Source organism: Geotrypetes seraphini, chromosome 4 (genome assembly GCF_902459505.1).
Source record: "Geotrypetes seraphini chromosome 4, aGeoSer1.1, whole genome shotgun sequence".
NCBI classification, from domain to species: Eukaryota; Metazoa; Chordata; class Amphibia; order Gymnophiona; family Dermophiidae; genus Geotrypetes; species Geotrypetes seraphini.
The window spans coordinates 108,235,564-108,249,802 of record NC_047087.1 but is presented as its reverse complement, the minus strand read 5'-3'; the positions used below and the strand labels follow the sequence as shown (position 1 = coordinate 108,249,802).

The 14,239-nt window shown below is 44.0% G+C and overlaps 1 protein-coding gene across 3 annotated transcripts in view; it reads left to right on the top strand.

Annotated features, from left to right (window-relative positions):
- ILDR2 (immunoglobulin like domain containing receptor 2) overlaps window positions 1-14,239 on the top strand; it is a 301,315-nt gene that overhangs the window by 29,652 nt on the left and 257,424 nt on the right. For 2 of the 3 annotated variants that reach the window (XM_033943343.1, XM_033943342.1), the window contains exon 1: window positions 7,438-7,574. The exons of the other annotated variant lie outside the window; for it this stretch is intronic. In XM_033943343.1, the coding sequence (XP_033799234.1) occupies window positions 7,529-7,574 (46 nt within the window). In that variant the 5' untranslated portion in view covers window positions 7,438-7,528. Of the gene's footprint in view, window positions 1-7,437; window positions 7,575-14,239 lie in introns of those variants that run through there. 3 annotated transcript variants of the gene reach the window in all.

Below are 14,239 nucleotides of genomic sequence, written 5' to 3'. Positions count from 1 at the left end.
GCAGGAGTGGGGCACAGGTTGATACTCGATTTACTTTGTGGTGCAAAAGAAAGAAGGGACCTTTCGGCCCATCCTGGATTTGAAGGGGGTCAACAGGGCTCTTCACGTGCCTTCCTTCTGCATGGAAACTCTGCGGTCTGTGATTCTGGCAGTTCAGCCGATGGAGTTTCTGACCTCTCTAGATTTGACGGAGGCCTACTTACACATTCCTATTCGGGCCTCCCATCATCACTTCCTGCACTTTTTGATCTTGGGGCAACATTATCAGTTTTGTGCACTTCCCTTTGGTCTGGCCACAGCTCCGTGGACGTTCATCAAGGTGATAGTGATTGTTGCGGCAGTGTTGCGAAAAGAGGGTATTCTTGTTCATCCCTACCTGGACGACTGGTTGATTCAAGCAAAGTCATTTCAGAAGAGCACCCGAGTCATGGCTTGGGTGGTGGAGTTTCAGCAGTCGCTGGGATGGGTAGTCAACCTTGCCAAGAGCTGGTTGTCTCCATCTCAGCGCCTGGAATATCTGGGGGAGCTGTTCGACACCTCCTTGGGGAAGGTCTTCCTTCCGGAGGCCTGGGTAAGCAAATTGCAATCTCAGATTTGCCTGCTTATGGCATCCCAGTGTCCTTGGGCACTCCAAGTCTTGGGGTCGATGGCTGCTTCCCTTGATGTAGTGAGGTGTTTGCGGGCTCACATGTGTCCTCTTCAGTATGCTCTTTTTTGGAGGTGGTCGCCTCAGAGGCACAGTCTGGATCACCCTGTTTTGCTTCCGGGTTTAGCTCGGGGCAGTCTTTGTTGGTGGCTTCAGACCCCCCATCTTGTACAAGGGGAGAGTCCGGATCAGCTGCAATGTCCGGTGCTGCTCACGGATGCCAGTCTTCTCGGCTGGGGATCTCAGTGTCTAGGTCACTCAACTCAGGGCACCTGGTCCACAGAGGAGGCTTCTTGGTCGATCAATGTCTTGGTCGATCAATATCTTACTAGCTTTCCAGTCTTTTCGATGGGCAAGTCAGTCAGGGTTCTGTCAGACAATGCCACGGCGGTGGCCTGTATCAATCATCAGAGGGGCACCAGGAGCACTTTGGTGGCACAGGAGGGAACTCTGCTCATGGTCTAGGTGGAGTCGCACCTTCAAGAAATATCAGCTTTCCACATAGCCGGAGTGGAGAATGTTCAAGCGGACTTCCTCAGTCATCACGTGCTAGATCCCGGAGAGCGGTGTCTTAGCCCGGTGGCTTTTCAGTTGATAGTGCAGACTCAGGGTTAGCCCCTCATGGACCTGATGGCCACAAGTGTCAACGCCAAAACACCCCGCTTCTTCTGTCATCGCAGAGATAGTCAGGTTGAGGGCCTGGATGCTCTGGTTCAACATGGCCAATTGTATGTGTTCAACCATGGCTGTTGTATGTGTTCCCTCCATGGCTATTAGTGGGCAGAGTTCTCTGCATAATTCGCTATCCGGGCCTCGTGATTCTGGTGGCTCTGGATTGGCCTCGATGACCGTGGTATGCGGATCTGGTGAAGCATCTGGTGGCGGATCCTCTGCAGCTCTTGGATGACCTTCTGACTCAGGGCCCCATTCCAATGTTCGATCCGGGTCCCTTGAAAGGGGTTGCCTAGGTAAGAAGGGATATTCAGATAAAGTGATCGCAACTCTATGGGGGTCCTGGAGGCTGTCCACCTCTCGGGCTTATGTGAAGGTTTGGTGTCTCTTTGAGGAATGGTGTGATGTGCGTGGAGTGGTCTCTTTTCGCGCTTGCCTGCCTAACATCTTAGAGTTCTTGCAGGATGACCTGGACAGGGGACTGGCTTGGTCTTCTCTCCGGGTTCAGCTTGTGGCCTTGTCAGCCTTTTGTGGGTTGTTGAAAGGTCAGCGTTTGACTGCCATTCCTGATGTGATTCACTTCTTGCGGGTGGCCAAGTTACTCAAGCCTCCTGTACGACCCTCTGTTCCATCTTGGGATCTGAATCTGGTTCTGTCAGTTCTAGTGCACCCACCTTTTGAACCGTTGGGTGATTGTTCTTTGAAGGACCTTACTCTTAAAGCGGTCTTCTTGGTGACCATTACTTCAGCTAGACGTATTTCTGAGCTACAGGCTTTCTCTTGTAGGGCTCCCTTCTTGGAGTTTTCTAGGGAGCGGGTTGTCTTGAGGCCTTTTCCTTCCTTTCTGCCAACAGTAGTTTCTCCTTTTCATGTAGACCTCCTGGTGTTGGGTAGCAAAGAGGGCTCTTCCGAGCAGACACAGTTGAGCAAGTTGGATGTCAGTTGGGTCTTTCGCTCTTATGTGCAGAGGAGGACTCAGGAGATCCAGGGTGATGGCACTTCTAAGGCTAATATTGCGTGCTGGATCAAGGAGTCTATTGCTTCCACTTTTCTTCTGAAGAAAAAGTCTGTTCCAGAATTTCCCAAAGCTCATTCCACTAGGGGTCAGGCAGCTTCTTGGGCTGAGTCTTCTCTAGTGCCTCCAGTGGATATTTGCAAGGCTGCAGTTTGATCTTCTCTGCATTCCTTTGTAAGACAGTACTGTGTGGATGTTCAAGCGCGTCAGGATGCGGTATTCGGTGAACATGTTCTGGTGTCGGTCCCATTTGTAAGGACTATACCAGTCTACCAAGCGATACAGAAGGAGAAATTAGGTTCTTATCTGCTAATTTTCTTTCTGTTAGCTTGTAGACTGGTATAGTCCCCCCACCCTGTCTGTTTTTGTGCGGTGATTGTGAGTTTCTGTTTTGCTCGCGTGCAGATTTTGTTTTTTACGCGGGTTTAGAATTTTTCTAGGGCCAGGGAGATGTAAGAACGGCTATGGCTCAGCTGGCTTAGCTGGTGAGCTGTGGGGATGTTTTCTATACCAGGATTAAGTTCTATACATGTTCCAACAGTTGTTTACAGATGTTTGTTGTTTTTACACTCCTGTTTGGAGTATGTTACTGTTTTCAGTTGAAGTCTTTGCTTGGTTCTGCTTGGCTATTCGGCAGACTGGGTTCCAAGAGGGGAAGTTTGTTCTCAGTCTCCACCTGCTGGTAGCATAAGAACATAAGAAGCGCCATCTCCGGATCAGACCTTCGGTCCATCAAGTCCGGCGATCCGCACACGCGGAGGCCCCGCCAGGTATACACCTGGTTTATTTATAGCCACCATATCTTTATATGCCTTTCTCAAGGAGATATGCATCTAGTTTGCTTTTGAAGCCTGGGACTGTCGATTCCGCAATAATCTCCCCTGGGAGAGTATTCCAGATGTCCACCACTCTCTGTGTGAAGCAGAACTTCCTGACATTAGTCCTGAACTTGTCCCCCCTTAGCTTCATTTCATGTCCTCTTGTCCGTGTCAAATTGGACAATGTAAATAATCTTCTCTGCTCTATTTTGTCGATTCCTTTCAGTATTTTGAAGGTCTCGATCATATCCCCCCGCAGTCTCCTTTTCTCAAGGGAGAACAATCCCAGTGTTTTAAGTCGATCCTCATATACCAGTTTCTCCATACCCTTCACTAGTTTAGTTGCTCGTCTCTGCACCCTCTCCAGCAGTTTTATATCCTTCTTTAGGTAGGGAGACCAATGTTGGACGCAGTGAGGCATATATAACCCATTCATAAGGAATATACCAGTCTACAAGCTAACAGAAAGAAAATTAGCAGGTAAAAACCTAATTTCTCCTTTACATGTGGAGATGCTTCTACAATAATACCTACTGACACAAATAGGCACCTTGTTGCCCTTTCACTCTACATAATCTGATATAAAATTACCATTATAATGGCTTAATATTACTTCTGTACATATACCCTTCTTCTACGAAACTGTGCTAGCGGTTTTTAGTGCGGGGAGCCATGCTGAATGGCCCGCACTGCTCCCAATGCTCATTGAGTTCCTATAAGCGTCGGGAGCAGCACAGACCATTCAGCGTGACTTCCCGTGCTAAAAACCGCTAATGCGGTTTCGTAGAAGAGGGGGATAGATGCTGGAGGAAAGCACCTTTTAGGTACATTCAGTGTACCATCTATCCATATGCGGGGCTGCTGAAAAGTTCTCAGCCCAACCAAGAAGAGAATTTATTTATTTATTTAAAATATTTATTATCCACCTAGGTGGCTTACAATAAAACATTCATAATAAGTTGAACAAATGAACATTAAACAAATACCATATTGTTTACATCACCCATAAGCTGTAATAATGATACGGAAAGCTCACCAAGGTCATAGTTCTTCTTTTCAATTAAATGACTGAACAAAAAAAAATAAGTTTTTAACAATTTCCTAAACCTCAAAATATTATCACATAAACAAATTTCCAGGCATATCATTCCACATAACTGGGCCAGCCACTGAAAAGGAGGATTTTACTGTATTAACATAATGTACCTCTTTGTGTCTTCCCACATCTAACAACATTCGACTTTCAGATCTCAATATACATCCGGGCTTGTATATGTGTAAGATTTCATTAAAGTATCTAGGCAATTTATCCCTGATGTACCAATTTTATTATCTTATATTTTTTTTGCGAAATTGGACTGGAAGCCAATGAAGCTTCTTCAGCATAGGCGAGATATGGTCAAAATTATGACACACCCATCAACATTCGAGCATGAGAATTCTGTATAACCTGCAATGCACACAAGTAGTCACAATACCTAAATATAAGGCATTGCTATAATCTAGTTTTTGACACCATACTCTTTAGTACTTCCTGAAAATCCCATCCAGGAAGCACTACTCGCAACTGATATAACATTCTCAGTGCAAAATATGCCATCTGAACTACCCTTGCCATCTGCACACTCAGGAGCAAATTCTATTGTAGGCCTGATTGTAGGCGGCGGTAGGTGTCCTACCACTGTCTAGCCAGCCAATTGGGACACATGTTTTTAAAAAAAGAAACACCCCAAGGCAGGCAGCATACATTGTAGGTGTTTTCGTGAGCCTAGGCAGATACGTAGGGCTACCTAAGCTCACCCAAGCTAGGCGTGAGCATGGTTTCGCCCAGAAGTGAGCTTAGGCGGCCATAAGCATCTCCCTAGGGCTGCAGTTGGCGCTTGAAATGTAGTCTCTTCCTTTGACATGCAGCTCCAGATTGGTGTAGCCCGATTTTATTACAGGAAGAAGCGGTCAGAGCAGACCGCGAATTCGTGAGGGAACACTATACTGTACTTCCTTTTCTGATGTACTGTAGCTTTAAAGTCAGTCTTTTTCTCATCTCTCTCATGAAACTTACAAATTATTCCACATTTTTCTTGACACTTTTTGTTTCAATGATATGAAATGAAAAGTGTCAAGAAAAGTGTTGAATAACTTGTAAGTTTCACGGCTCCACATCATTCTTTTCTTGGTTGAGTTGAGAGCTTTTCAGTGGTCCCTCATATAGATGTGCTGAACAAACATTTTGTAAAATGCTGAAGCTGGTGCTTAAAAAAACAAACACACAACAACAGATGCTCTGATTATGTATTTTTATAGGAATGTTCTGGAAAGTGGGGTGGTGGGGTCACAATGATTGCTGAGTTTATCAAAATCTTGGGATAGTGGCATGGCCAATGAACCTGAAAATTAATTTGAAGGGGCCGCACAAAGCTGAAGGCATTCCTAATATCCTTGTACTGGCCCAGCTTATTAAAGGAGCTGTAGGTGTGTGTTTAAAGTTATTTTCTAATGAAATGTTTTTGTCCCTTTTAAATTTGGTATATGATAGGCACTGTCAGGATAGTTAATTGAAGCAGTAGATGATATTATTGCCTGTCTTGTCAGCTAATGGGAAAATGCTCTTTCTTGGGGTGCAGCTTGGATGCTGGAACTGTTTTGACTTTGGGCATATTGTTTTGGTGTATTACTGTTGACAGTTACTTTCAGTGCCTGCTTGACAGCAGCAGAGGGTGCCACAGGACCTCTCTCTCTCTCTGAGAAGCCAGGCAGATGCTTCTGGGAATAATTTTCACTAGACTACCTAGATGCAAGGTCGCAGGTACTTTGTTGGCTTTATACATCCTTATTTGAGAAAATCAAAACATTTAACATAAATGACTTATAGTATGATCAGATGTCAGTGTTCTAAAATGCACCTAAATATGAATTCACTTTGATCAAATAAGTAATCACATTGCTTTAGTCTCAATTTCTTCATTGAGACTTACAGAGCTTGCTATCCTAGTGCAGAGGTAGGCAATTCCGGTCCTTGAGAGCCGGAGCCAGGTCAGGTTTTCAGGATATCCACAATAAATATGCATGAGATAGATTTGCATCTCAAGGAGACAGTGCATGCAAATCCATCTCGTACATATTCATGGTGGATATCCTGAAAACCTGACCTGGCTCTGGCTCTCGAGGACCGGAATTGCCTACCCCTAGTGGAACTTTAGTAGTTAATTTTCAAAGGGGATTATGTGGACAATAATTCTGTTGTGCTCTCCACACTGGATTATTTTTGTGATTAAACCGTAAATTTCTCTCAATTTGAGTCCTGTGGTTTTCCCCTCACTCCCTGCTCTTAAGTCACCTGTAATTAATTAATAATAATAATTACAGCACCTACACTTCCCTTTCTCCACTTGGAGGCTGTGGTGCTGTTTCCAAGCATTGTGGTGACATAGTGACATTCACAGGTGGCAGCAACCAGCAAGTCTATCTCTGAGCTGCTAAGACTGCAAATCATTCTGAGACATCAAATTGGCAAAAAAATCAGGACCACAGATACTAGGAAACATTTACATGGGAATTTATAAACACATTAACCCCCAAGCCCCATCCCCTCTCCCCCCCCCCAAAAAAAAAAAAGAAAACAACTTATCAAATGGACATGGGACTGTTTATTTCACCTTACTCTGATTCTATGTCACAACAGCATATTTGGGTCTACTGCTGTGTTTTCCCTGTTATGAATTATGTTGTTACTTTTAGTTTAATATGACACATCTTCCCTAACCCCTCTCTTTCTTCTCTTTCTCTATGGACATTTAAAACTTTTGTAATTCCACAGGTTGGTCAGTGGACATTTCCATGCTCGGGTGCATTCAGCTAGGTGACTGCTGCCTAACATATCTGCAGTTGGTTCTAGTGTTTTATAAGCATACACATTCATACAAACCCGCTCCCTCTTCTCTCCATGGCACTGTGTGTTCCTGAATTAATAAAACTCTTGTCCGTAGAAAGCTTCAATGGACAGGCATGTGATTAAGGAACTCCAGCACGGAGGGGAGACACAGCAAAGAGGGGATTGGGAAAGATAGAATGCAAGCTTTTATTTGCTCCTCAAGGAAAGATAATGACTAGTGAAAAGAAGCATAAAAACCTATTTTGCATCTCACCAAGGACTAAGCAGAGACTGGGACTAGGTGGGGAGGGTGTGCTGAAGATATTACTTCCCTATTTTGACAACAGAGTGGTAGCTTCCATTCAAAAGCTGTTCTGATTCCTAGTCTAGGCTGCAGATAACAGAAAGGAAAAACAGTTTGAGGTGCCAGTCCATGCATTGGTGGGGTGGAGGGGGTGTTTTTAGTTTGCCCCTCATCTTCGTTCCTTCCTGGATGGAAACCCTGGAAGATGAACAAGCTTTTGTTGCAGTGCATCAGTCTCGTCTGTGTAACAGGTAAGTGCTGCTTTGGTGGAAGAGCAACTTTTGATCCCCTGAGAATGTGTTTTCTCCATCAAACAGGGATACATTCTTGGACTCTATGACCAATGGGATGAGGAAGGGGGAAGATGTGATTTTGTGTGTGAGAGAGAGATGAAAAGGTTAGGTTACTGGTGGATTGTGTAAAATCTTTATAGCTGTTTCAGACACATCAATAGCACATTTCCAGGTAGAGCTGCTATGCATTTTCCCTTTGTTCTCCTCCATTCTTTTATTCATCACAGATCCCACTAAGACTGTTTAATTTCAGCTGGGCTGTGGAGCTGAACTTCAGGGGCGGGAAAAATATGACATGAACAGACAATAGGAGCTGGCAATGCTGACCATCTGTCATGGGCGTTGGGTTTATATAAAACCTGAAATTCATGATTTAGCCAGACATTTTAAGGAATTCTGATCTTTTGATTTTAATATTATTATTGTATTAATTGTATGGTGTTATAGTGCATTGTTTACTGCACTCATCACTGGAAGACTTTGGGTTCAGTCCCTGAAAATTGATAGGCTCAAATAAGTAGAATCCTAGAAAGAGTGACAAGAGAATGTGGAATTGTATCCTTTATCCTCTCAGTTAGGAAGATATGAGCAGATCCATAAGAAATGCCTCCTGTGAAGAGAATGATTTAGAAATATTCTTGACTGGAGCTGGGGGTGCTACAGGTCACCGGGTTGAGAATTGGAGAGAAAAATAAGATGTGGAGAGGCAGAGGTGTAGCAGAGAGAGGCTGCAAAGATTGTACCACCCTTCTTTAGAACCCCTTTAGAAAAACAGCATTCAGTGATTAGGATATGACTAATGGAAATGGGAGATTTGGGAGGTATTAATCTTTTGTCAGAAAGAGTGTTATAAACAGCAAACATTTTAATATGGATAAGCATGTGTATGCATTGATTTGGGGCCTGGGTGAGATGAGGGGGGGGGTGATCTTCAAACCTCTCTATACTCCTCTGTGCTGCTGCTGAAACTTGTGGTGATTTCCATAAATATGTAGTTTGACCTAGTGTACCTCATTGCTTCTCTTTATGAGGGAGCTCTGTATGTAAATGAAGGTGAAAGGCAAAATCATCTAGTGTTATTTAATTTAGAAGCTATAGTAAAGAAGGGCCAAATCAATTTGTCTTATACTGTTTGCTGTTGGCTTATAGAATAAGGTGCTGCATTTATCATGCATCTGTAACAGAAAATGAATGTACTGGCTGGGGGTTAGCTTTTGTTTTGGTTGGGTTGTGGGGTTTTTTTTTTTTCCATTTTGTAGAGACATTTGTTGTTTATTGATACATATATTTGTTTATCTCAAATTACATTCCTGGTAGGGCCAGTCTCACTGTAGTCTTTCCTTCACAGAGTCATCTACTGGATTTGCTTTTTGTTAGTATTGCATCATCTAAATGGAGCGCCATAGACCATATTATTATTAGTTTAAAAGGTTGTATTTTGCTCTGGGCTCATTTCAATGCAATTTTTCACCATACATTTGAATATCAGCGGGGTATATGAACTTATATGGTGATGGTGGTGATGATATATTGACTGATTACCTTTAGGCTGAGGAAAAGGGAAGGATAAGGGATTAGCTAGCAAGGCTGTGTGATTAATAGCCCAGTATATAGGGAGTAGATAACCAAGAATTACATGGGTGGTGAAGTGGGAATGGAGGGAGAAAGGGCTACCAACAATGATATAATTGCAATCAGCATTTGCTAAATTGGAAGACTAAGTCTAATGAGACTTGCATAGAAAGCACAATTAGAATCCAGTAATCTTATTATGTCCAGCATTCAGCGTTACTGTTTAAAGCACCAATCAGATTGCTTGATCGGCTAACACACCGCCTGCCTGTCATCCAGCCATAGAATTGAAATGCTGGTGAGATGGTTGGTTTGTTTCTTCCTGTGCTGAGGGAGAGTTTTCAATGCAGCATTTATTTTCATCTATAAAAACGTATTTATTTATTGGGATTTATTAAGCACCTTTTCATGAAGAGATTCACCTGAAATGATTTACAATACATTGAATAGTAATCAAGTACTCTTAAGTGTTTTCCCTATCTGTCCCAGCAGGCTCACAATTTAATTGTGGTACCTGCCTGGGGTAATGGAGGGTTAAGTGACTAGCCCAGAGTCAAAGGGAACAGGCTGGGATCGGACTCGCAACCTCAGGGTGCTGAGGCTGCAGCTCTAACCACTAGGCCACTCCTCCCCTAAGCACCTAAAAAGACAATTCCACATTAAGGCAGGATTAAGGCATAGATAAACTAGGCACATGCCTAGAGCCCAAGTTCCAGAAGGGGCTCCCAGATCTGCCAAGTCTCTGGTATGAGAATAGTAGATTCCTGATTGATGTGGGGCCAGAGTAGGCTTGCCAGTCAGAAATTGTTAATTAAGAGAGGTCAGTGGCTTGCAGAATGTTTAAATAGGATATATAATCTGAATCTGCTCATGGACCCAATCCCTAAAAGTCCTTAAAAGTAGACATACATTTTTCTTCTCTTACTCCAAATGGCTTCACTCCACTTCCCGCTCCCTCCCCACACTGCATTTATTTCTTCCCTGTCTACCTCCCCTTCTCCTTTTGCAGGCTTGCACAAACCTCTGTTCTGTTCTTAGCCTCCTCCCGGCTCATCTCTCCAAAGAAGCCCAGGGAAGGTGCAGGAGCTGGACAAGATTATAGCAGCAGGTTGCAAGTAAGAGCTGGGAATACAGTGTTTACTAAATCTGTATGTACTCTCGAGCTGCTAGAGGCCCCCTTGTGAGCACTTGGATCTTGATTAAATTATTTCCCTTTTTATATCCAGGTTCAAGTTCTGGTAGGGTCCATGCTTTAGAAGATTTTCAATCTAAGGCTCTGATTTACTAATTTGCATTAAGCCAGTTAACATGTTCTAATACATATTAATATTCATTAATTCAAATTAAGTGTATGAAGGTAATTTTGTAGAGCATTTTCTGTGTGTAAAACATAGTATATATGTGGAAAAGGGCTCTTATAAAATCAAGTGGTCAAAGTGTGCATGCTGAATATGTACAAGTGTGCATACCTACAAGATCACTTGTAAAGTGTTCTGAGGAAGGTACGGTTGGGTGGCATGAGTTATGATAAACATGGGTATATTATAAAATACAAGTATACATCCTTAGGGCTGGATTCAGTAAATGGTGCTCAAATTTGAGTGTAGAAAAGAATGAGTACTGAGCACGATTCTAAACATAATGATCCAAGTTGGGCATCATTTATAGAACAATGCTAGCACCGAGATCTCCCATATTCTATAATGCTGCGCATATCTTAAGTGAACACCTCTGACCCGCCAATATCCCTCTCTTAGCCATGCCTCCTTTTCAGTTGCACACTAAAGAATTTACCTGGGGTAATTCCTTGTCAAGTGGTCCAATATTGAAAATCATTCCCACTTGAACTCCAAATTGAATAAAATTTTGTGTAGATGTTCCCTATAGCCTCAAATAAAACCATGTAAAAATCTTCAGCTGGATATCTATTGGTTTAAGACCTAGAGGCTGTCAAATGTAGATCACTCTTGGAATACTGTGCTCTGTGTAACACAAAATGACAACTTTGTCCAGCCACTACAGCCCAATAAAGCTTTCAAGAGAACTGAAATTTTGCGGATCAAGACAACCCCTGGCACTGACTTCATGCGCAAAGCTTGGAATGTAACATTAATTTACCTCTTCTTTTATGAGCCAGCAAAATAGGCAAAAAATGTTATAAAAGAAATTTAGGGCTCCTTTTATGAAGCTGTGTTAGCGGTTTAACATGTGTAATAGCGCACGCTAATTTGCCGGTCACTCTAGCCGCTACCGCCTCCTCTTGAACAGGCGGTAGTTTTTTGGCTAGTGCAGGGGTTAGCGCGTGCTAAAAATGTGCATGCGATAAAGCCGCTAACGCGGCTTCGTAAAAGGAGCTCTTAATGTCTACTTTGACTTCTCATGGCTGCTGACCTGCATTTCAATTCAATTCAAATCATAACTGTACCTGCAGTCATGGCACATGATATGCACATAGGATTTGCATTAAGAGGTTTTATAGTCAATTGGAAGCAAAGATATAAAGAAATGATATTGCTTTATATAAATTTTGACCATTTTGGGGGGGCAAATATCTCAACTGTACATTGTCCACTTTTTAAAATTTTTTTTATCACTTGAGACTTTTTTGCTACAAAAGTCATTCTGTTTCATATTTGACTTAGCTTTGCTTTGACCAGAAGTTAGGTCTCAAATGCATGCATTATTCACATGCAGTGGTATAAAAGGGCATCTTTGGCATCCTGTTGTATAATATGCAAATGAGCTAGAGGTGTGAAATTGCATGGTGCAGCTAAGCTTGTTGGGCTTGCCATGCCAACTCAAGTTATGACATTCACTGCTTTCACATACTCTTGTAAATAGCCCTTCAAAATGGATATTTAGTTGTTGGTGATTCATTGCAAGTTCATTAAAGGTTCCTAACTACACATCTCCAATTTTTTTAGTTGAAATCTGTTTTTTATTAAACAAGAAACCAGAACACAGGCAAACAGCAGACAAAATAATTACATATCAGTTTCACCCCAACCAAGGAAACAGGGCTCCCCACCCCCCAAGAGGACCGGACTCTTGTGTCCTCTCAGGTTACAAAAAACCCCCCAAACCCCCAGCACCCCCCAAAGCAGTCCCCCCCCCAAAACCCCTCACCCCCCAACCCCCCAACTCCCCTCCCCCAGATCAGACAGGCGGACTGGAATATAACCGCAGTCCATTCAAAATACGACTACGCACCCGGGGAGACAAACTGTCCAAGTAAGGAGTCCAAATATGAACAAAGTCTCTGCTCCTTCGCCGAGAGGAAGAAGCCAGGTTGGCCTCCCAGCGGAGAAGGACATGTAATTTATTCCTCCAGTACCAGAAGGAGGGAGGAACATCCGCCAACCAGAAATTTAGTATACATTTCTTCCCCAAAATATAACATTTGCTCAAAAACAATTTCTCAGCAGAGGTATACACAGAAAACAAAGAAAAATGAGCAAACAACATATGATAGGCAGAGACCGGAACAGAAACCCGTAAGAGACCCTGAAGATAGGAAGCCAAGGCCCCCCAAAAACTCTGAATACCCTCACAACCCCAAAGACCATGATAGTAAGAGTTCACCTCCGCATGACAGGTGAGACAGTAGGGGGTATCTACACAGCCCATATGGTAGGCCCGACTCTGGGAGGTGTACGCTCTCAACAAGGTCCTGAAGTGGCACTCACGAAGCTCAGCACTGTGAACCAATGCCGGGATACAACGAATAGCCCGAAGTAAAAAACCCACCCCAAGCTCCTGCCCCAAATCCCTCTGCCAAGCCCTCGGCACAAAGGAAAAATCTCACGGAGGTCCAAGGGCCCCAAGCTGCTTATGGTATAAGGAGACCGAGATCCGAGAGGCAGGGTCCTCTTCCCCCCTCCAAAAAGGCGCGAAAACTAATCCCAAAATCCAAAGAAAGAGATCCCCGAGGAAGGGACTGTACAAAATGCCTCAACTGACAATGAGCAAAGAAAAGACCCGAAGGAGGCAGACCCCCATGCAACAGCTCTTCACAGGGGAGGAGAGTGCCGTCGTCTCGCAACAGATGAAACAGAAACTCAAATCCGTGAGCGCGCCAGCGCCCAAAAACAGAGGGAAACAACCCCGGGAGAAAAGCACGATTACCGGTCAGAGGCAGCAACACACTGACATGAGGATCCTGCCGCCAGAAAAGCAGCAACCGTCGCCACACTTCCCAAAGAGGGCGAAACAAAATACTACGGCGACATGAAGCCGGCAGCACTGCCAACCGAGCATGCAATAGGGAAAGAAGGTGAGAAGGATAAAAATAATCACGTTCCATGGAGACATCAATATAAAGATCAGAACCCAAGACCCAGTCCCGTATGTGGCGCAAAAGACACGCCTGATTATAAAGAGCAATATCCGGCACTCCAAAACCACCCCGGCCCCAGGAGCCCACCAACAACTGCCACCGAAACTTAGGCTTCCGACCCCCCCAAAAGAATCGCGACAACAATGAGGAGAGGGCCCGGATATCCTTACGCAATAGATACAAAGGCAGAGTCTGGAGGACATAAAGCCACCTAGGGAACAAAACCATCCGAAAAAGTTGCACCCTCCCCATCAAGGAGAGAGGCAGGTTACGCCAAGTAGCCAACACGGAACTGGTAGTGGAGAGCAAACGAGCGTCATTCAACCGGTAAAGCTCTCGAACATCCATGGACAACTGAATGCCCAAGTAACAAAAGGAGGAATCCGCCCACTGCAACGGAAACGTCCCCCTCCAAGACCGCCGCAGACCCTCAGCAGAGGCCAAAGCCTCCGATTTCTTCAAATTTAAGGTGAACCCGTAAAAATCCCCATATTCCCTAATACTCTCCAATAGAGTAGACAGAGAGCGTTGCGGGTCAGTCAAAAAGACCAAAAGATCATCGGCAAAAGCCGCAATCTTAAAATGAGAAGCACCCAGTTGAAGGCCACAGATGTCACCGTTAGACTGCAGCTCCCTGATCAAGGGATCCAAGGAAAGCACAAACAGCAAAGGCGACAGGGGACAACCCTGTCGAGTCCCCCTGTGAATGGAAAAA